A 24,372-nucleotide genomic window follows, 5' to 3' on the forward strand; every position below is an offset into this window, starting at 1 on the left:
AAAGAATTCCACCTGCCAACAGAGGAGATGCAAGAGACGGGGGTTCGATTCCTGGGTTGAGAAGATCCCCTGGGGGGAGAAATGGCAACCCAGTCCAGTATTCTTGCCTGGAGAATCCCATGGACAGAGGAGCCTGGTAGGCTACAGTCCATGGGGTCTCAAAGAGTTGGACACGATGGAGTGACTGAGTACACACACACACACAAACACACACACACACACAGCACAACCAAAAACTAAAGGAACCTGAGAGGAACGTATATTCGGGACTGTAACTTCTGCAATAGCCCCTGCTATCACTGATTCTTGGGGTGAAAGTAGCATACAGATGATTTAAAGTTCCCCAAATTTAGACCTGGCCATTCTTCTTCCTACTACAGTGTGTTCTCAAAGGATTCCGGTAAGTTCCAGAGTCAAAACAAAATGAGAGTGAGAGTTCTAAGCCTGAATGCTAGATACCTATTGGTGGGTGAGTTTTCCCCCTAAGTGGACCACAACTTTGCTTGTGTCTCAGAGGGTCTGCACAAAGCAATCCTTCTCTGAGGACTTTCAGGAACCTACGAGAACACTGTCAGCTGTGGAGTGAGGCCAGGATTCTGTCTAATAAGAACGTGAAGTCACTCAGTCGTGTCCGACTCTTTGCGACCCCATGGACTGTAGCCTACCAGGCTCCTCTGTCCATGGGATTTTCCAGGCAATAGTACTGGAGTGGATTGCCATTTCCTTCTCCAAGGGATCTTCCCAACCCAGGGATCGAACCCAGGTCTCCCACATCATAGACAGATGAAACGGGTGTTAATTGAGAATATTCCAGAAGGGAAGGGAGGTATCTAGATGCTCTTAAGCTGCTGCTCCTCTGCCTTTAGCTAACTCTGGTTCTTACATGTATACAGTTCTTGACACAGAGCAGACAATTAACAAATGCTAGTATCTGAGTTTGAATCTCACTCTGTACAACACAGTAAATTTCTTTAAAAATGCCCAAAGTGCATCCTTCTGAGGGATTCACAGCTTAATTTCACAGGGAACGAAAGTCCTTTTAATAAACTCAGAGGAGCGATAATCACCGAGAGCTGGATTTTCTAGTTATTTATGAAATGTAAATATGCAAAGGCAAAGACTAATTCCAACTGGTCCATTATAAATTTCAAAGTCTTTCTATCCTTTATATGTCCTTTTGCCCTATAAAATGTAAAGCTAAAAAAATTAATGCCTGCCAGAAATTCTTGCCAAGCCTTTAACTCTTCCTTTCAAGAACACATGGTTACTTACTTTTTTAAAAGAGCAGAGAAACAGTGGACACAGAGTTTATAATATGTAAATATGCCTTTAATTTTATCCATCAATTATCTGAAAAGCTTATAGTAGAATATATATATATTCCTTAACATTTCTGAGATATACACTTATTATTAGGGACAGCATTTGCTCATATATTGCCAACTACCTTCATGTTTTTGGAACTTCTTGATAATGTGAATCTCAGGATGTAATAAAAAAATTTTCAAGCCACATAACTTAGTGGGCCAGTACAACGAGAGCATTGTACCAATGTATTTATGTATCATATAAGGTCGTGGGTTCAAAGGGCTACTCTTTTATGTTGGCTTTATTTACATGTGAAATTTTTTCCAAGTGATACAGGGAAATGGATACCATATGTTTCCCAGCTGTTTTCTTCTGACAGGGGCCATTAAGAATGCTCTATGGAAATGAATTCTGTCTGAATCTTAAGAAAACACTTCTTTCCACAGAAAAGCCTAGAAACTGAAGACTGGGCATCAACATTAGGCTTGTTGTCCTCCTTATTCAAACCTATGGTTTTTTTTTTTTTAGGTTGAGTGTGAAATCTGTGCTTTTTAGTCTCTGTCTTGACTTCCTGGGAAAAAAAGCCCAGTTAGAAAAAAATGGATTAGATGACAAGTTTTCATGAGAATGCTCTCATTTATTACCATATACTTGTCTGAGAAGTAAAATTTTGTTTATATACAAAAGATAAAACTCAATTAGTTTCTTTCTCCTAAGCTGGGAAAATGGGCATTTTAAGCATAACATCATTGCCCTTAATGACTGACAAGATTTTCACTTCCAATTCGACAAGTCTACCAAAAATTCCACTTATACTGTTGTTCTATGCCAACACCATAATAAATTTCTTACAATGCATGGAAACAAAGATCAGACTAACTATGGTTACTAGGAAGACTTTTAGGCTAAATTTGTTTCCTGGAAATCATGAATAAACAATTCACATGTTAAACTTTAAATCTCTGAAAATCTGATCTATTATCTTATGAGATCTTTACAAGCTCTGTAAGAACACAGTCTGTGTCTAATTTCTCTCTATCCGTCAAAGCACCCAGGAAATTCCTTTATACGAGTAGGTTCTCAGTGACTTTTTGGTACAGTGGATTTATTTTCAACATCTTATGAAAGGAAACATATAAAATACACCTTAAACCAGTCCTGATTATGGCACACATTTTCTAAATGGTCAGTAGGTGAATGGAAGTGCATTTGAGGCTGACTTATAGGCCATAATTCCCTCTCCTAATCTAATTGGCACTTGGAATGTCTCCGATCTCCAGCAGGGTGTTTCCAACTGCCTGCTGACCATCTACAGGTCACCATGTCTTCAACAAGCATCTAACGTGAGCCCACGTCATGCAGGTATGTTTAACAGGTAGAATGTTCTGATCGAGGGGTTGTATCGCCTTCCACACTGGCCTGCTTTCTCCTTTCCACTTCCTTATCCAACACACACCCTCTCTCTCTCTATTCCATCTTCTCTAAATGTATTCCGGAATCATATGACCATGTATGCTGGCTCCCAAGCAAACTACCTCCAAGGCATCACTGATCTATTTCTTTTTTTAAATTAACTTCTGTTGGAGTATAGTTGGCTTACAATGCTGTGTTAGTTTCTGCTGTACAGCAAAATGAATCAGTTGTGCATATACGATATCCACTCTTTTTTAGATTCTTTTCCCATATAGGTCATTGCAGAGTAGTAAGTAGAGGTCCCTGTGCTATACAGTAGGTTCTTAGTAGCTATCTATTTCACATAAACATGTGTATATATCAAATCCCAACTTCCCAATCTATCCTTCCCTCCCTTTCCCTCTTGGTAACCAGTTTGTTTTCTACATCTGTGACTCTATTTCTGTTTTGTAAATAAGTTCATTTGTACCATTTTTATTTTAGATTTCATGATCCAGCAATCCCACTCCTGTGCATATATCTGAAGAAAACCATAATTCAAAAAGATACACGTACCCCAATGTTCACTGCCGAACTATTTACAATAGCCAGGACATGAAAGCAACCTAAATGTCCACAGATGGATGAATGGATAAAGAAGATGTGGTACATACATGCAATGGAATATTACATGACCATAAAAAATAATGAAATAACTCCATCTGCAGTGACATGGATGGGCCTAGAGCCTGTCATACTGAGTAGAGTAAGTAAAAGACAAATATCATATGATATCGCTTATATGAGGACCCTTCTCTTTTATGATCCCTGCCCCTCAGCCCTTAGGCAGCAAGTCTTACTGATCCTCAATCCTTCTCTAATTTGGTCCCTTGCTTCATCTTACCACACTGACTAGACCACACTGAGACCTTCCCATAGTCTGTGCAGGGTTCTGTCTACTTCTTAGGTTTTCCTTTTTGATCTCCTATTCAGATAAGTCTGATTTTGTCACTTCTTAATTTAGAAACTTTGAGGTGGCTTTGTACTGCCTAAAACAATATTCCCCCACTATGGGGGAGGCATATCCCAGTGCACAGAAACCATGCTAAATACCCCTGATTTAAAGAATAAGCAAGCTTCTCACTTTTCAACTCTTTCTTCTTCTTAATTTAAGAACTCTGTTAGGTGCTACAATGACTTTAACTCCTCCCCCAAACTTACAAACTCCTTTCAGAATAATAAGACTGTGGGCCTTCACCTCAGAGACTTTCATTAGCAAAGAGTTCACAGAAACACTTTATTTCTATCCCATTTTAACGATGTCCTTGAATTTACTATGACACCGATTTTCCACTTACAACACTGACCTAAAGTTTCTCTTAAAAACAAATATGCTAAAAATAAGTGGTCTTAGAAAAACAGGTTTAAAATAATAATACAAGTGGTTTACAGGTAAAACAAAAATGGCAGAGAAAACTTTACATGTACCCATGTTGCAGAAACGATACTTGAACAACTAAGTTTTGACGAACCTTCTACTTTCAGGATAGTAGCTAAATTCTTGAGCATTCTTTATTTTCTAAGTTATCTTCTCATCTCAGCACCATTATTCCCACATCACTCACTTTCCTCTGCCTTTCCATCGCTAAACTCACCCTTTCTGGATGCCCCATATCCTTCTTTCATTCTCCCTCCTTGTGGAGAGTACCCCTGCCCCATGAGGCCTTTGCTGCCTTCTCCGCCTGTTCTTGCCTGGAGAATCCCAGGGACGGGGGAGCCTGGTGGGCTGCCATCTATGGGGTCGCACGGAGTCGGACACGACTGAAGCGACTTAGCAGCAGCAGCAGCAGCTGCCTGAGATGGAAGCTCATCTGCTAAGATTCCCCTCATGTGTTACCTCCTTGGTTCACTTCCTCTGACTTTCCCAGATAACTGTTGTCCCTTGCTTCTCAGTGCCCTGAGATAGACTTGCCCATACTGAGAGTCAGGCATTTATAAAGCTCTGTTTCAACAATTCACTTGAGCATCTGTCTCACCTTCTCTACTGAGAGTCTCTTAAAGACTGCTTATGAACCAATCTGTTTATAACAGCCCTCTCTCAAGCACAGCATGTCACAGATACAGGGACCAAGGACTAAACCTTTTAAAAAACGAATAAATGAATGAAGGGAGGAGAGAGGGCATTGCACAGGGGAAACAAAGGTACAAAAGAACATGCTAGACCAAAGATGCAAAGTATACTACATACATATGAGTCTTGTCACAGTGAGTCACTCCTGCCCACATTTTAGACACATTGAATGTGTTGAATATTTCAAAGACAGTCTTGGTAAAGCTACTGAAGATGTGCTATGTATTATTTTCAAGTATTTCCTAAGTTCTAAGCCAAAATTGCTTCATCTGTAAAATAAAGGGGTTAGACACATGATGGCTAAGACCTGACCCACCTCTAAATTTCTATGACTGTATGGAAAGTCTACAAATAACAGGGCTCTTTATTCTGAGTGACTCACTATGAAACACTATAATTCTTCTGGATCCATGTCTTTCAACAGATCCTCACAAATTTATAATTATGAGGCTAAGCTGATTGCTGACACAGAACAACTCTTTGGCTCTTGGGACTGATAAATTAGTATTTTCTTAGGAAGATAATGTACAGTTTGCAATTGCAACGGTGGATCCAATTTTTGAGACTGAACGTCAGTGCTGGCTCCCAAAATGTCTATTTTACTTCTAAATATGGAGTTATGTGTCCATACTAGAAAATTAGCTTTAGACATCAAGAAGAAAAAGGGGATATCTTTATGATAAAATACTGTTTTATTGCTATTTATTGTTAAAAGGTAAAGGAATACTATTTTCCTTGAGAAACAAAACAATCAGCTTTAGCTGTAATTGCCTTAACATGTACACAACAATGCCCTTCACATCTACAGCTACTGGAAACCCAGGCATCTTCAAGGACATGACTTCAAAGTTCTCCAAGAGGCCATTTCCCTCCACTTCTATACCTAAGAGAGGGATATCAATGAAAGATCAGGAGGATCAATGCTAGGGTCAAGTTTCCTGAATCCAATGTAAATGAAATCCATCGTGGGCCCACTTATCAAAAACACTTCAAGTTCCAAAGAGTGGTGACAGGTGACTTACATCATCTCATGACAAATGAAGAAGGATACATAGCCTGACTGAAGATTACTTGCTGAGTACTCTCTGTACCATCCATGGGGACTAGATTGGAACCTGAACTAAGAAAGGGTTAACTTTGAATCTGGAGCATTGTGTCAGGCCACGATGTTGGGAAGAGCTTGTGGAAGTGAGGAACACATGTTTCTGGAACGTCCCCATGGAGTTGTCTTCTCATCCCTTTCACTGGTGCCACAGACCCTTTATTGAGCATGCTGTGAGGCTGAGGGGAAAGTATAGAGGATTTTCTTATAAAAATACCAACTGAAAATTTATTCACATTGAGAGTTAAAATATTAATGGAAAAGATTCATTGATTTGGTTCTCAACTTCCTGAATTTAAGTGGCTGCTGATACCAAGCAGCTGTAGAAAGTGTCAGATTCCAGTTTTGTAATTCCCAGCCCTGCCCTGAACTGTCAAGACCTGCTCACATCACTTTGTGCCCCATCTGCAGACATCTATTTGTTGGGTGAAAACTCATAGGAATACTCAAAATCCCTTACTACCTGGATAGAAAAGATACTTCTTCACCAAAGATGTATGTTCTATCATGAAATGTGACATAATATTTTTACTACTTAAAATGTTTGGACCTTTTAAAGGTATGGTTCCTATAAAAGAGCAGTGGGTGATTCTCAAGAAAGTACATGGTTTTAGTTATTCTGTTACCTAAAATGGCTTCCCAGGTGGTTCAGTGATAAAGAACCTCCTGCCAGTGCAGCAGACTCAGGTTTGATCCCCAGGTCTGGAAGATCCCTGGGTCTGGAAAATTCCCTGGAGAAGGGAATGGCAACTCGCTCCAGTATTCTTGCCTGGGAAATCCCACGGACAGAGGAGCCTGGTGGGCTCCATGAGGTCTCAAAGAGTCTGATAGGAAAGCATGTTGACCTTCACTCTGACATCAGCAAAACCTTTTGAGTGGATTAACTCTTGTATCCACTCTAAGCCCATTACCAGGTTTCCTTTTTTTCCCCTCTCTCAGTGCTAAGTTGTAGAGAGAGATACACATCCACGCAGGGTACAAAGGCTCAGCAAGCAGAGAAGTGTGGAGACAGGGGAGAGCTTGCTCAGCATGGTTTCTGGAAAGTGCAGAACCACGCTTACCAGTTTTAACTGAAGGTGGCGATGTTTTACAGTGCTGATCTGTCAAGGCCAGGAAACATCAAGAGACTGCTCCTTGCTAAGAGAACAAGAGGCAGAGGGGGTGGGCAGGGCAGGGGATGGGGGTTGAAAAAGATCCCCATCCTCTACCCTCTACTCGACAGCTCCAACAGATGGCTGGCTCCCAGAATGCCATCAGTAAAGTTTTCTCTGTATGAAGTCACGTATCCACATTAGGAATACAGCTTTAGATACAAGAAGAGAAAAGGGTGTACACATCTTTAGGATGCAAGAGTGTTCTCCCACTTTTTAAAAACTAAACGTTAAATGAACTCTATTTTCCAGAAAAAAGTGTTCAGTGTATGAACTCTGGTCCCATTTTGAGGGGGAAGCACTTAAAGGTCTGGAAGGGTGGAGAAATGGGAGGAAGAAGTAGCCTGGCCTGCAGCCCCCGTTTTCACTAGGGTCTGCCCACCTGAGCTGGTGGGGCCCCGGCAAAGCTCTCCATTACAAGGCTGTGGAGAGAACAGGGCAGGTACAGGGAATGCAGCAAAGAGCAGACAGAGGCTTGTCCGGGAGAAAGCCGAGCAGAGCCGCGTTCCTCTCTGTCCACTGCGGCTCAGCACACACTTCTCAGGCACTGTTATAAACTATCAGAAAATAAAAAACCTCTCCAGTTTCTTAATTAGAACTTTCCTAAAATGTCCTCCATCTTTAAATTGCTAACACAGTATGTTGGTGTAAAACCTCCTATGTTTCTGACTACAAGGCAAGTGTATGATTTCACTAGATGTTTTCATAGCAACTGCAGAGGGTGAGTGGTGCCTCTGTTCTTCTCACTTGAATATAAATGTGAACTAAGAGAATTTTAAGCGTTATATGGAAAGTTACACACTATGCTGACTGCTCAACCAGGACTGAGATTCCTGGACTTCAACTTTCTTTCCGTAATACCACAGAACTGCCTTATCAAAATGAAAAGCATCCCCTAAACATGTGACCCACATTTTTTTTTTCTATTTGGGTCACATGTGGGCAATGGAATCCTAGACACCAGTAATAAAACCTGGTTGTACTCATTTCAGATTCACTTTAGTCTAAATCCCTAACTGTATACTCTATCTATAGATTTTGGTAACCACTGACTATGAAGTAACATTAGTAAAATGGCTTTTAATAACAAGTTTTCTTAGAAACAGTTGAGTAGAAGAATTTCCCTACTTTGTTTATCTTTAATGGCATCAGCCTAAATTTAGAGTCATCTTATCACTGAGAATTAGTTCTGAATTCAGCTGCCAATTCCTTCAACTGGTTAAAGGTGGCAATTTCTTTGCAGTATAAGCAAGAGATACAAGAATAGGATAACACTTATTCAGAAGTGCTAAAGTAACTGGTAGAATGTTAAAAGGCTCTTACAGGGTCCATTCATTCTACAAACATCTGTTGAATGTTCTCTGTGCACACGGTTCTAGGGGTTTAGAGGGGAATGAAACGGACATAATCATTGTCCGTAGAGGGCAAGCCAACAGGCAGGCAAGTATACAGATGAATGAGAAATTACAAAATGCGAATTGCTCTGATGGAACAGAGAACAGATGAGAAGCCTCATCATGGCAATGATAGGTCCTAAGCCAAGATCTGAGGATGAGAACACAATTACTTGAGGGTAAGATGAGAATTACAATTCTCATCTTTCTCCTGCGGGGAAAATATAGGATAAGAGATGATTTTGTGGAGATCTGGGTAGAAGGAAGCCCATCCTCAAATGTTTGATGCCAGACAGAATCTGGCAGGTTTCATAGTTCTCATACCTAGAGCAGAGTGAGCGAGGGTGAAGGAGAGCAAAGATGAAGCTAGGCAAGGTTGTCAGGGGCCGATTCATCTGAGGGTTTTATTGACCACAAAAAGGAGTTTGGTTTATATTTTAAGTGAAATGGGGTATTCTTAGGGGCGTTCCACAGAGAATAAAAGGGTCTGTTTTACATTTTTTATAATTTTATTTATTATTTATTTATATATTGGCTATTTAATATTTATATATTTATCAAATTTAAATAATTTTATTTATTTATTTATTTATAAATATATATATTTATATATTGTCTTCACTGCTTTGCTAGAACAGGTGCTATTCTTTGTCGTCACGGTCCTCAGACTTCTCATTGTGGTGGCTTCCCTTGTGGAGCAAGGGCTCCAGGCACACAGGCTTCAGGAGCTGTAGCACACAAGCTTCGGAGAAGGCAATGGCACCCTACTCCAGCACTCTTGCCTGGAAAACCCCATGGACGGAGGAGCCTGGTGGGCTGCCGTCTATGGGGTCACACAGAATCGGACACAACTGAAGCGACTTAGCAGCAGCAGCAGCAGCGGCATACAGGCTTGGTAGTTGGAGTTCACTGGTTTAGTTGCTCTGTGGCATTTGGGATCTTCTTGGACCAGATTTGAATCCTTGTCCCCTGCATTGGCCGGCAGATTCTTATCCACTATCTACCAGGGAAGTCCAACTTTATATTTAAAAATACATCTTTGTGCCTACTTGGTGGAAACATGGGGTGGTAGAATTGATGGTGAAGAAAGAAGTGAGACTAGTTCATGGTTGTTAACTCAGATGAAATGTAAGAGTGGCTTAAGTCAGGGCTTCTCAAACTTGAGGGCTTCCCTTGTGGCTCAGCTGGTAAAGAATCCATCCGCAATGCGGGAGACCTGGGTTCAATCACTGGGTTGGGAAGATCCCCTGGTGGGAATGGCTACCCACTCCAGTATTCTGGCTTGAGAATTCTATGCATTGTATAATCAGTCCATGGGGTCTGGTCACAAAGAGTCGGACATGACTGAGTGACTTTCACTTTCACCTTCTCAAACTTGCATCTGCACAAAGGATTGGCCTGGAGAGCTTGGCAGGATGCAGATTCTGATGTGGGAGTCTGGAGCAGGGCCGAGTCTGCATTTCTAACAGGCTTACGGGTGGTGCTGACCGTGCTTGGTTCTGGCTCCAGATCGCACCGTGAGACGTGAGGGCCTGAGCAATCAGTGCCGTGGAAGGGTCTGGATTTTTGTAGATGATTCTTTACTGCCTCTGAGAATCCTTCAACTATGAGATTCTAGTATCCTGTTTCTATTACATGACTTTAAAATTTTTTTCTTAGGGGAAGAGTCAGGGCAAAGGAGCTAAGTGGACAAAGCGCGTCCGTTCATTTTAAATAGGAAGAAAGAGCCCACTGGGAGACTAAAGAAAAAGGATAAGCTCTCAGCCAGAAGTGGGGTGCTCTCTGAGATGCTGAGAAACTCCAAAATCAGTAATGATGCTCCCCTCCCCAGTCATACCATTGCTGTGACTGTGAAGGCGGGGCAGGGAAAATCCCTCCTCCCTTATGACGGAGTGACTTCTGAGGAGGAAGTCACCTGGGGGCTGCACAAGGTCAAAAGCACTCAGGTTCTGTACCAGTTTTCCCATGACCCTGGGCTTCATTTTTCCCCCTACCTCCCTCCATGATGCTTATCTCCCTGAGTTCTCACCCTTCCTTACTGGGATTCCCTTGAACTCATTTCTACCAAGAGGAGATTTCTCCACCAGTTTTGAGTTCAGTAAAACCAAAATGGGGGGATGAGACTGGGTCTCTGCCCTGAATTTTTCTCCCTCTCTGACAATGCCTCATTCCTGACTTTCTTAACTGCACAACCTTCTAGACAATCAGGGAGGTGCAGGGCTTATATCCATGGCTAAGCAAAGGGAAGAAATATTCAAGTAAAGAAGGGGAAAAGATGCAATGTATTTAATCTCTGCCACTGCCAGCCCTTTACATTATTTTTGACAAGAGTTTTATTTTTAACTTCTCTATCACCCCCTGGTTCCTATCTTTCCCTGTACTGACTTCATATTCTTTCTTTCAGAAACATAAGCTAAATATGGGGTTATGTGTTAATCCGTAAGTGTTAATGGATTAAAAGCAGACAGAGGGGGCAGCTCTGTTTTCCTAAGATCTGTGGTTCATTCAAAGTGATGGCCATACACATTTTGTAACAGCAGAAAAAAGCAGTGGATAAAATGGCCCTTACATCATGGTGACAACCATACAAAAAATACGCCTCATGAAAAAATGCTAGAAAGAAATATAGTGATTTTGTTTTGGTGGCATGGTTAATTGTAGCTTTTACCTACCATTTAAAAAATGAATTATGTCACCGTTATAATTATAATTTTGTTAAAAAAAAATAAAAAATGACTAACATGCTCACCTATATGCTTTACTGTATGTAAATTTTTACTGTGGTTAAACAAGACATTTGTCATAAATGTCAGATTCTTTGCCATATCAGGTTGAAGTGTTCATTTTCTTGCCTGAGATCTTAACAAATCTGTTTCGCAATTCTTTGAGTTCATTTTATATTAGATCATGTGAAATGGATTAGTTAGTAGGCTTTCAATTTAAACTTCTATACCAACTTTCGTTTTCATGCTTTTAGGGAAACCTTAATAATATATAAACAGAAGGTTTATATATTTAGCATCATTAGCTATACCACAGCAGCACTGAAAGGATAAATTTCATGTCAATATATTATTTTTGGTGCTAGCCAAATCCTTGAAAAGTCTTAGAAAACCATGGATTTCCAAATGTTCAGGGTTTTTTTTTTTTTCCACAAAATTTGCATGCACAAAGGCTAAAAATATAGCAAATTCATAAGGTTTCTAAATAAACATCCAAAATGACTTTTACCAGATACTAACTGGTTCCAAATAGGAAAAGGAATACGTCAAGGCTGTATATTGTCACCCTGCTTATTTAACTTCTATGCAGAGTACATCATGAGAAACACTGGGCTGGAAGAAGCACAAGCTGGAATCAAGATTGCCGGGAGAAATATCAGTAACCTTAGATATGTAGATGACACCACCCTTATGGCAGAAAGCAAAGAGGAACTAAAGTGCCTCTTGATGAAGGTGAAAGAGGAGAGTGAAAAAGCTGGCTTAAAGCTCAACATTCAAAAATCGAAGATCATGGCATCCAGTCATTACTTCATGGCAAATAGATGGGGAAACATTGGAACCAGTGATAGACTGTTGGGCTCCAAATCACTGTGGATGGTGACTGCAGCCATGAAATTAAAAGACGCTTACTCCTTGGAAGGAAAGTTATGACCAACCTAGATAGCATATTCAAAAGCAGAGACATTACTTTGCCAACAAAGGTCCATCTAGTCAAGGCTATGGTTTTTCCAGTGGTCATGTATGGATGTGAGAGTTGGACTGTGAAGAAGGCTGAGCGCCGAAGAACTGATGCTTTTGAACTGTGGTGTTGGAGAAGACTCTTGAGAGTCCCTTGGACTGCAAGGAAATCCAACCAGTCCATTCTGAAGGAGATCAGCCCTGGGATTTCTTTGGAAGGAATGATGCTGAAGCTGAAACTCCAGTACTTTGGCCACCTCATGCGAAGAGTTGAGTCATTGGAAAAGACTCTGATGCTGGGAGGGATTGGGGTCAGGAGGAGAAGGGGACAACAGAGGATGAGATGGCTGGATGGCATCACTGCCTCGATGGATGTGAGTCTGAGTGAACTCCAGGAGTTGGTGATGGATAGGGAGGCCTGGCGTGCTGCGATTCATGGGGTTGCAAAGAGTGGGACACAACTGAGCGACTGAACTGAACTGAACTGAACTTTAAAAAGTATGATTTTTCTTTACTCAAATGGTCATACCAGTGATCTTCTCTACTATTTAGGTACTGAAATCCTTTCAGTGTCTCTTCTCAAACACACCCCAAGGCCATTTATTACTGTTACATAACCAAGTTTCCCAACCTTAGCACAACTAAGTTCTCCGATGCAAAACTGCATTAATATTTATCTGCCTTCTTTCATAAGAAAATTATATGAGCTGAGCAGATACATACTTGTAAGAATCACGAGACACTTAAACCATGAATTGAAACAAATGTGTATTTGAGTGTCCAATTAATTAAAAGAAACTCGAAGTCAATGAAATTGAATACATTTGATTTGAATACCATATGTCGATTTAACGCATTTAATCCTCATATGGAGGAAATGGAGAACAGAGTTAACACTCCCTGCCTTATTCTGTCGTCTTTCTCTACACGAGGAACAGGGATTAAGCAGAGAAAACATGCAAATGTTTTACAAATAGCTCTCTCTTACAGGTGCAAAATTTTCAGACATAACATCCTTGGTGCTAATCCTTGCCTCACACCACTAGCCACGCACGGTTCCTGAGATCGCGACTATTCTTCAGCTGTTAAACTTCATAGGGGCTCTGCAGTCAGTAGACTTGCCTTCAAATGCGGAACTCTGGGAAAAGTATTTGTTCTCTGTGAGTCTCAGTTGCCTAGTCAATAAAATGGGCATTTATTTTCCTTATCAATAAAAAGACCATTAGTATAGTCTTTCCTGTGAGAATTATTTTGAAAGTAAAAGTGTAAAGTGTTTGTTGACCAGTTATGTGCAAATCTTTGCAACCCTATGGGCTGTAGTCTATCAGGCTCCTCTGTCCATGGAATTCTCCATGTAAGAATACTGGAGTGGGTTGCCATTCCTTTCTCCAGGGGGATCTTTCTGACCCCGGGATCAAACCTGGGTCTCCTCATCTCAGGCAGATTCTTCACTGTCTGAGCCACCAGGGAATTATTCTGAGGACAAATAAGCTGTGTTCAGAAGACCTTGCCTAATACCTGGTACACTGAGCACCTCAGACATACTGGGAGAGCTCAGTAATACCTGGACAACTCCAAAAACACCAAAGTTTGTTCTCAGGCGCCTAAGTCCTAGTTGTTCTTCTTCCTCCTGCCTTCCTCTGGTATCTGCAATTTCTTCACATTTCTTTTCAAAACCTTTTTTGCTGACAAAAATTCTGTTTAGTCATACAGTGGCTCAGACTGTAAAGAATCTGCCTACAACGTGGGAGATCTGGGTTCGATCTCTGGGTTGGGAAGATCCCCAGGAGGAGCACAGTTGACAGTATTACCCTGTCAGGGAAAATACAGATTTTAATAGGAATCCATGCCTTTGGCTATGGGAAGGGCACTCAGAGCAGACTCGTGGTGTCGGTGAGCAAATGGAAGGCACAGGGGGCCTGCCCCAGACCTCTGGCAGCACTTGGCCATTCGCATTTTCAGAGTCCATGTGGAGCTGGCACAGGGCCCAGGGATGCAAAGCGGGTAACCCTGGGCTGTATGTCTCATGGAGAAGCTTCCAAGGGCCTTCATCTGAACTCCTGCTCTTCTCGGAACACTTGGAAAAACAGGCAGAAAGGACAGGCACTGCTTGTGCCTCTGCAGCCCACTAGGGGTGGCAGGAAAGGTGTGTGCTAAGTTCTGAGGCTGATCAGTGGGGCTGACAGGTTCTGATCAGATCACACATGGGGAGGCCTCGGGTGCAGTTCTGGGTGCACCACTTTTAAGAGGGATGCTGACAAATGAAACGTCCACAAGAAAGCAAGAAGCCTGAGCAGGACGCACTCAAAACTGGGGAGGGAAATTTTAGTTTGGAGAAGACAAAACCAAGGGTGAATGCCATCTCCAGACACTTAGTGGCAGCACCCTTGCCCAGGAGGAACGGTCCTTCTCTACGGTTCCAAAGGGAAAATCAGGTATCAGGATGGACATCTGAGGGCCGCTGATTCTGGCTGAACAAAAATTAACCACTGATTTTGGCTGAACAAAAACTAATCTCTGTGAATAGGTGGCTTTGTGAGACTGTGAGCTCCCCGTCACTAACATGATGGGGTATAGGCTTGGATGATCCCATCAGCATAGTAACCATCACTTTCTAAGATCTGATGGGTTTGGGACTACAGTAGTATTACTTTTAGCCTTTTAAAAACTCACTTATAAATAATCAAAACATTTTTCATTTAAATTTAAAGAAAAGTTGAAAGAATAAAAAAAGTACAAAGAACACATGTATACTCTTTACCCACATCCATCGACTGTCAACATTGTACCCAACTGCTTTTATTATCTGCTCTTTCTCACTTTCTCTCCTTTTTAAACGACATGATTTTTAGGGATCCTTCTTCGAGAGTTATGACTCTAGGCTTCCTTCCAGGTAATAGGAATTCAGAAAAATTGGGATTCTGTTGGCAGTGCTCTTAAGAGGTCTTAGCATAAAACCTGAACTCCACGTTCCTTGACTCACAGGGCCCTGTAGAGTTTGACCCTCCCTGAATGGCTCCCTGGCCTCATCCTCATTTTGATCACCCCACCCCCCACCCCTCCACAGCCATACTGGTTTTCTTTTTCTTCTGCATCCACTAAGCTGATTTCTGACTCAGAGGCGCTGCACTTGCTAGTTCCTCTGCCTTGAATGCTCTCCACTGGCTTTCCCATGGCTGGGCCCTAGGAACACTCCCTGATCCCCAAACTCTTCTCTCTTCCCTACTATAAGTTAATTTGTCACAAGCCTCACATCACCTCATCACTATTGGGAATGATCTGGTTTATGTATTCATTTGCTTGCCTTTGTCTGTCACCCCCCAGGATGTAAGTACTTTGAGAACAGGGCCTGTCTATACCTTGTTTATTACCCTGTCTTCAGTGCACAGGACAGAAAACACACAAGTTACTTGAGGAATGAATAAATAAAAGAATGAGTGGCTCCAAGAATAGCTATCTCATCAAAGACTTGTTAATACCAGGATGGACATTACTATTTGATGGCTTACACAGAAAGTGCCTAACAGACTTAAAGGTAAAGAGACACATCTCTGTTGGGTGGGGTATGTTCACAGTCACTAGAAGTTTAGGGGAAAGTTCCCCCATCCAGAAGACGTGGACTTTTCTCAGGAGCCAATGTGTCTTCTGCTGCCATGGGTTCGAAAAGATTATCATAACAACGGATATCTGCAAGGGCTCCTGGAGCCAACTCCTCCTAGGTTGTTGAAACAAGAAAGACCTGGGGCTGGGATGGGGGGCCAGTGCGGGGAGCTGGGGACTATTTCTACATCTGGGGACTATTTCTATATCTGAATGCCCATGGAACTCATTGAGACTGGCTCAGTTCTTTCAGAAAGGGAAGGTGAAAACTTTACTATATTGAGATTTCTTTCAAAGGAGTTCACAGATAATTCTACAGTGGTGCTTTGGAGAGATTGATTTTTCGTGTGTTTCTTTTTCTAAGATCGCTCTTGCTCTATTAGGAAGTGTTTTACCAGCCTCCAAATGGTCCATCAAATTGGAGGTGTACATGTGATCCCATTAAAGAGGCCTGAGTTTTTCCCTCAAACATTCGTTTCTTGTCAGGTCTAATCATTGGTGATTACCTTGAGCATTGGATGTTTGCTCTGGGTGAGTCTGAAGGCATCTGAACTTGAAATTGGCCTCCTTCTCAACCACAGAAGAAATCTGTAACAGCGCCTATTGTGGAAGTGGCTACAAGTCACATGACCTGGAGAAAAATGGAATAAACCACCCCTAGGAAAATTATTTTTAAAAGTTTCGGTTAATTCACTTAACTTGGTAAGCAAGAAAAACTATTTAACAGAGAACAAATTTTCCACTTCACTGGTGAGGGAAAATGCTAGCTTTTAAAGTTTTAAAATATCCTGAAATTAAATTACTATCCCTAAGTCTAGCTATCTGATAGTATAAGGAATGTATAAGAGAACAGACTCCAGAGACAGACTTCCTGGAGTTTGAATCCCAACTCCGTAATGTAATTGCTGTGTGACTCTGGGTAAGATAATTAACTTCTCTGCTCCGTGCCTCAGTTCGCCCATCCATATAATACAAACATCCTAATGGTACTTAGTTCACAAGGATTTTAGGATTGAGTTAACACAAGTAAAGGGCTTACAGCTGTACCTGGCACATTAAGCACTACTGAAGTGTTTGCTATTAAGTCTTCTTTCTTACTCTACATCTTCAACTTAAAAAAAAAAAAAGAAAATCTTGTATCTCCAAAGTACCTTCAGATACATCACCTAATTTTGATACTAACAGTAGCCTAGCAACACTGGCAGAAAAATTTTCTTTTTTATTTTATAGATAATGAGTCACAGGCTCAAGGTGGGATAGAGGGTAAAGGACTGCATGCTAACTCAGATGGAGGTCTTGGACTCTGAGGCTGGGGGCCTGTCCACTGAATCTGCTGCCTTTGTCACTGATCACAGGGTTCAACTCTAAATCTGGGGATGGCTTTTAAGGAGGCACATTCTGATAAGTCTTGTGATCAAAGCCTCTGTTAACCCCATAGAAACTTGAGTGTGCTTGAAAAAAAAAAAAAAATTAATGGAGGTAAGTGAAAACTTTCATTTGCACTTCAAACTATCTTCCATGAAGATTCTGACCCAGACAATGAAACATTACTTTCACTCACACAGAAAAACAAAGAGATAAACAAACCTAGATAGACGAATTATTTTCCCCACCTCATCTAAACAAACTGTCGATAGTAAACAAACGATCCAGAAGAAAAGTAAATAAGTTTTGTACAGTTGTTTCAGTTCAAAAGGCCTAGAATTCTCATAGCTGTATAGGTAGGAAGATCTATTTATTTTCAAACACGATGCACCTAATTCAAGGATTATCTTAAGTCTCCCATCATCTGCAGTTCTTAGGATTCTAGTTACTATCAGAGGTCCCGCTTTGGCAAGGTTAATGGTGATGCCTTAGAGTAATTAGTTGGAAAAATAACAAACATCATTTCATAGTTTAATGCTATGGTATCATTCCCATCAATATCCTTTTTTATTTTCATTTTTTGCCCATCACAGAGAGAAAAGCAGAGAGGCTTAATTTGATTTTCAGAAGGAAAAACAATCCTGAATGTACTTTTATTTTGGTCGAGGGTGGGGGGCGGTGCAAGGAGAAAAGGTCAGCCAGCTGGTTTTCATCTATATGCCATAATTCTCTGTTTAGTTTACACTATTAAACTCCAAAGCTTTGCTTTAATCTTAACTGTTACAGTATGCCTTACTGCAGATTCTATCATGTCGCATCCCTGATAGGATTTCAGACTTTGGCAAAGCACCATCCCCCAAGTTGGTCCTTGCCATCTGGGTAGTAAACGTATCCAACATTTTTTCATTGGCGCCTGCATCATTATGTTTTGTCACCAATGGTTTCTCGGGTTTGCAGTAAATTGCTGCGTATACTGTGGTTTGGAGCCACCACGATGATCGCCTACATTTATTTGTATACAACTGGGTCCTCATCAGGGCCTCCCTGTCCAGTTAGTCTCTGGAGGATGACCTAACATCTGTTTGTTGGGGGTGGGTGGTGAATGGAGAAGCCATAAAAGAAGAAGAAAACAGAAAGCAGGAGCAACCAATTTGATGGGGGAAGAGATTCCAGGAGGAGTCCCCCACACTCTAAAATGCAGGTTAAAAAGAGATGAGTGAAACTTACCTGATCTGTCTTCATTTTGCGAATCACATCTTCGGCACAGTTCCGGGATGGTCTTGAGTGATGTGACTGAATACTGAACAGGAAGCCAGAGGAAAAAGAGTGTAAAGTAACAGTTTAAAACAAGAGCATTATATTCACTCAACTGGCCAGAAAACCAAAACACAAGAAGTGATACTTGAGTACAACATGTATGTCCAGAAAGTCTAAGTTTACACTAAATGGACTGCTTGGTGATCTGGCTGTAGCCCAGACTCTACCTATAAACATGTAAGTAGATGCAGATTAAAAAGAGGTCTGGACAGTCCTTTAACAAATGAGGTGGGGTATAGCCAGCAGATATTCTATTTCTTCTGCTACTTGTGGAAGATGGATTTTTCTGAACCTTGACAGTTTCCAGAAGATGGCCATAATATTTGCACTCTGAATCCTAAGAGTGAATCTATGTATGGAAAAAAAAAGTCAAGAAGAGGAGCACCCGGCTTCCTACAGCAGCCAGGGTAGCCAGGATCCATCTCTCCTGAACTACAGAAATGTCCCTAATGCTGCCACAAATCATACTATGATCTCCATGGGAAATATCAGGATAATGCTATGAAAAGCGAGAAGAGCACGGTTCTGTTTGAAAGCTCATCTGTTTCACAGATAGATTAGTCTAAATTGAAAGAAACCACCCTTCAGGCTCTGTCCCAGCACCAACTCAGGGGCTGCTATCAGGATGATAGATTATGACATAAAGGGGCATAAAATCAGAGGAGCTACAACAAATGTAAAATCAATAGTTATAATGTATAGGAATGACATTTGATGCCAATTAATCTTTCTTTGGAGAAGGGTGTTTTAAAACAATGTAAATAGGATGAACTCTTTCTTTAATCAAAGGCCAAGTCAGGGACGGTCTTCAATCATACTTTAATTCATAATATATAGCTTCCTAAAAAGTTTACTCCGCACCTTTAAGAACGATGCTCTTATGTAAATGAGCATGGATTCTGAATGACTTCACGTTGCAAAACTGGGAGGGGGATTGAGAAAAACAAAAACATTTAATCTAAAAGAAAAATGATCACGAGAAGCTCATTAGGATTATTCCAGCATTACAAGTGAGGGATGTGTATTTGGGACACATTTGTCTATAGGAAGGTGCTTCAGTTAGCTTGACGTTGATGGATGAAGCAGTGTCTACACTGAGCTCCCCCACGTCCCACCCCTGCACTTTCCATGCAGCATCAGGACAGCAAGACAGAGGGAGGGGCAGTTGGAGCTATTGTCAGTTAGCCAATTGCACATCACAAACAAATTAAATTTCCAGTACTTCCACGTGAAGAATGAAATCCCAGATGACTAATTAGAGAAATGACTCTTACCTGCCTGATGCAATAACATCCTGTTTATGTTGGCTATTCCTCAGAGACTACAGGTGTTTTAGCAAACCCGTTCACATCCTCCAGGGAAGGAGGACGGCCTCTTAAGCCAAAAATGAACTCCATGGAAGTTTTTCCCCTTCTACGTTAAGTTCTCTGGGTGTGGGAGGTAACACAGGTACAGAAGCATTTTTCTTGTTACTAGTAAGTTACCTTCTGTTTCTGGCCAAGTACAAGCTCTCTAAGGAAATCTGGTAGCTTCCTGAGGCCAGCTGGTACAGGTTAAATAATTACACAGTCTGTGATTCAATTAAAACTGGGCCTTTTGTTTCAGCTGCCATCAACTCCATGAAAGCACCCTTTGGCAAAGTCTTACCCTCTCTCTCTTTTTTCCCTGTTCTTCCGAGGCAAAATCTCAGACAGGAAATTTCAGATTGATCATGTTTAAATATAGTCAATGGTAAATTCAATAAGTTGCTCAGTGGGCCTAATGGTAAGTATTTGATTTAACTGGGTGTGCTGCTATCTGCATTTCCAGCCACATGCATCCTAACTGCCACCTCCCATCTGTCAGAAATGTCAGAACCTATGATTTATTAGCTGCACCTTCAGCTCCTCCAGAGTGATTGCAAAGGTCCACAGTATGCAATCACTTTTAATTTGATGAGGTTTCCACTTCAACAGCCCACAGGATGCCTGGTTGGTACAGGGACTGAGCTCCGGAGATGAGCCTGGCTGAGCCCCATCCACTGTCTCGATCTGTTTCACTTCTGGTGGCTCTGCCTCTCACCCACAGGCACACAGGAAGTCACTTTTGGGAAGGTATCTATCTTAATTCTTTGGGAATATGGCATTGTAGAAAAAGTCATGTGCTTGCTCCTGGTCATGGAAATAAATAGTAATTGAAGACAAAGATGATGTGTTGGCCAGAAAAATCAAAGTTTGGATAATTATAAGAATATATGGAATGTCAAATTCAGCAATGACTCTAACCTACACTGCAAACAAATCTATAAGAACACACGAGGGAAAAAAAAAATCAATTTGTGGATTTGTTTCAGCAAGTACACCGCTCTTTGGATACAAGATAAAACTTAAGAGAGTGCCATACAGATGGTTAAGTTGTGATATGAAGAGATACAGCAGAAATCAAAATTCACAAAACTGACACAAAAAAATAATTTTCATATCTGGGAATAAGCAAACAACCCAGGAAATCTCCTTTCACAAATGCACCGTGATACCATCTGGGAGCTGAGAGGAAAGCTTTCCCAGGACGTCACCCGGGTTCACAGGACAGATGGCTTTTTATAAGGAGCTGTTAGGTCACCAGCCCACCTATTCTCAGGACAATGGCCAGCTCCCAGGGTAGCCATGACTGTTATTTTGGCCCTAAGAGAACGAAAGCCCCATTTCTGTCCTGTGTCTTGACCTCAACCCAAGCCTTTATATTGTGTTCCCTTGATTCCTATTATCCTTGAGTGACAAGAGAGGAGAGGGGCCTTGGAGATGGCCGAAAAGTACTATATTTCCTATCTCTGTGTTGCATTCTAATTTTTTATTTTTCTAAGCATCTTTAGAGGAAGCAATATTTTTGATTCAAACTTCTTTTCCACCCCTCCAGCATGCTCCAAGGAAAGCCCCCGCCAAAGACTGAACAGTTGCCTCCACTTCTTCCATGTCCCTGTGCATTCAAAGTTTAGTTTCCCTTCAGTTCCTTTACTCCGGGGCCTCCTTGCCTGCAACACTTTCTTCTGGCCGGGCAAATGCTACTGCTCCTCAAGGCCAGCTCCTCAAGGCCAGGGTTTCACAGAGTTCTACATTCTCTGTGAAACCCTGCCTGATTGCTTCAGCCCTGACTGAACATACTCTTCCTGAAAAATTAGTTAATTATTTAAAATTGAAGTATAGTTGACTTACAATGTTGTGTTCACTACTGCTGTGTATAACAAAGTGACTCAGTTTTATACATATACATATATACACACATTCTTTCTCATATTCTTTTCCATTGTGGTTTATCATAGGATACTGAATACAGTTCCCGCCAAGGACTTTGTAGTTTATCCATTCTACATATACCAGTTTGCATCTGCTAATCCCAAACTCCCAATTCAGCCTCTTCCAACCCCCTCCCTCTTGGCAACCACCAGTCTATTTTCTGTGTCTGTGATTCTATTTCTGTTTCATAGATAGGTTCATTTCTGCCATGTTTTAGATGGATGCAACTAGGGACTATCATGGGCTTCCCTGGTGGCTCAGCTGGTAAAGAATCTGCCTGAAATGCAGGAGATCTGGGTTTGATCCCTGGGTTGGAAAGATCCCCTGGAGAAGGGAATGGCAACTCACTCCAGTATTCTGGCCTGGAGAATTCCATAGACTTTATAGCCCATGGGGTCACAAAGAGTTGGACACGACTGAACAACTTCCACTTGATTTCACTTCACTTTTCAGGGACTACCAGGCTAAGTGAAGTAAGTCAGAAAGGGACGCTTTTCTGCCCTTGAAAAGAAAACCTTGTCGTGTGCTCTGTCATTCCCCTGTGCTGTGTTGGCTCCCACATGTGCCTGAGGGAAAGGATGATGTCTTTAGTATATATGGATGGCACACAACAACTTATTCATGGTCTGAAATGCTAAGCTATACACACATATGATTAATCCTGGGACATAATATTATAGACGGTCAAGCAAGTCCTTTCATATTTAGGTTGTGAGTGGGAATTCCTTCCATGCTTCTGTACTTGCTCTAAAATTACTTAGCTTTCTAAAATGTAAGTTTGACTAGGGTGCTTCTCAGTTTCAAATCTTCAGTGGCTCTGCCCTGCCCCTAGAAGAATGATCAACAGGCCTTAGCATGGCATGGGCAGCCTTCCATGAGCTTGGACTCATCTCTCACCATTGTCCTCTTCTGGTTGCAATAATACTAAGTTTCTTGTGGATCCCTCATAATATCTTCTCTGATCCTCCCAAGTGGAACTTACCTCACCTTTCAAAGTGTGGTGGCCAGACCAATGGCATTAACACCATTTACGAACTTGTTAGGAATTCACATTCCTGGGCCCCACCCCAGAAACTTTAAGGCAGGGCCCAGCAATCCAGGAAAGACTGACAGCAGGAAGACAAGGGGGCGACAGAGGATAAGATGGCTGGGTGGCATCATCAACTCAATGAACATGAGATTGAGCAAACTCCAGAAGGTAGCAGAGAACAGGGAAGCCTGGCATGCTGCAGCCCATAGAGTCGTAAAGAGTGGGACACAACCGAGCTGCTGAACAACAGCAGCAATCTGTGTTTTTACAAACCATTCAGGTGATTCTGATGCCTAGTAAAGCTCAAGAACCACTGTTCTTTCTTTCTTTATCTTGGCCATATGTTCAGTACAGAATCCATCATGTGACATTTCATCTATACCTTTACATAATGTCTTTCTCTGCTTCCTGAGGGTATGGACAATATTTTATTTACCAGATACTAGGTACTTACTGAACTGAGTAAAATGAAATTTTCCTAGGAAGCTCATGATACTGGTGGCAATACTAATGCTAATAATGGTAGTGCTAATTTATATAGCACTAATCTTAAGAAACCATGTGCACGTTAGTCGCTCAGTTGTGTCTAACTCTTTGCAACCCCATGGACTCAAACCCATCAGGCTCTTCTGTCCATTGGATTTTCCAGGCAAGAATACTGGAGTGGGCTGCCATTTCCTTCTCCAGGGCATCTTCCCTGGAGAAGGACCAGGGATCAAATCTTCCCGACCCAGGGATGGAATCCAGGTCTCTGCATTGCAGGCAGATTCTTTATCCTCTGAGCCACTGGTAGTATTCAGTAATATTTATATAGCACTAATCATGTTAGAAAATGCCATACCTACCAGTCTAGCAATGTAATCAGGACATATTTAAAAGAATAAACACTTCTAATATATTCACAGCATGAATGGCAGCTGATGCCTTAGCCTTTTGTACAGAGACAATGGATTTGGAGCCAGAAGCTCTGGATTCAAGTCCTACTTCTGACATTTATTAACTCTGTAGTTCTGGGCAGAGAAATCATTTCTAATCTCTGAAGCTCAGTTTCTTTATTCAGAAAACACAGATAATCAGATGAGATTATGTAAGTGAATCTGCAAGCTATAAAATGATGTGAAATGTTCTGGTCTCTTCTCTCTAATTCATCTTCCTTGTGTGTACCACAGCTCTTCCCTCCTCATCTTTGTGCCTCTCATAATTCGCAGTTCAGGAGATCAAGACTTGAGAACTGATGAGCCAGGAAGAGGGGTGGCCAGGCTGGGACTGGAAAGGAAAGGAAGGACAGCCCAGCCTGTCTCAGCACTTTATTTCACTTCTTTGGTCTTTCCTTCCAAGAGAACCCATGCCCAAGAACAGACACTGAAACTCAGCTTCACAAACTACACAGAGTTGCTATGATGTTAAGATGATCCTACACATCCCAACGTTGTCACTCTGCCATGCAAAACAGTTTGAACGTGCATGGGATTCATAATTACAGGCTGTGACTTCTACACTGGGCTTTGGGGACCTCTGACCACCCTACATACTATTCAGGGCTGAAAGCTTTGGCCCTTGCTCCTGAGAACTGGAGCCAGTTGGGTGAATGAGCAGACATTACTCAAATGGTCATGAGCCACAGAAAATG

General features: G+C 41.6%; 1 protein-coding gene across 24 annotated transcripts in view; it reads right to left on the reverse strand.

The window, feature by feature from the left end:
- Window positions 1-24,372, reverse strand: part of SNCAIP (synuclein alpha interacting protein) — a 164,648-nt gene that overhangs the window by 46,691 nt on the left and 93,585 nt on the right. For 14 of the 24 annotated variants that reach the window (XR_015167061.1, XR_015167060.1, XM_086410697.1 and 11 more), the window contains one exon: window positions 18,351-18,423. The exons of 4 other annotated variants lie outside the window; for them this stretch is intronic. Coding sequence is in view for 18 of the 20 variants with exons in the window: in XM_086410697.1 (XP_086266823.1) it covers window positions 18,351-18,423 (73 nt within the window). In the remaining 2 variants the exon portion in view is untranslated. Of the gene's footprint in view, window positions 1-16,264; window positions 16,359-18,350; window positions 18,424-19,301; window positions 19,350-24,372 lie in introns of those variants that run through there. 6 more of the 24 variants (XM_086410691.1, XM_086410682.1, XM_086410681.1 and 3 more) reach the window with 2 other exon arrangements.

Source organism: Bos grunniens, chromosome 7 (assembly GCF_055505025.1).
Source record: "Bos grunniens cultivar Pamir isolate PY7600 chromosome 7, Bosgru_T2T1.0, whole genome shotgun sequence".
Taxonomy (NCBI): Eukaryota; Metazoa; Chordata; class Mammalia; order Artiodactyla; family Bovidae; genus Bos; species Bos grunniens.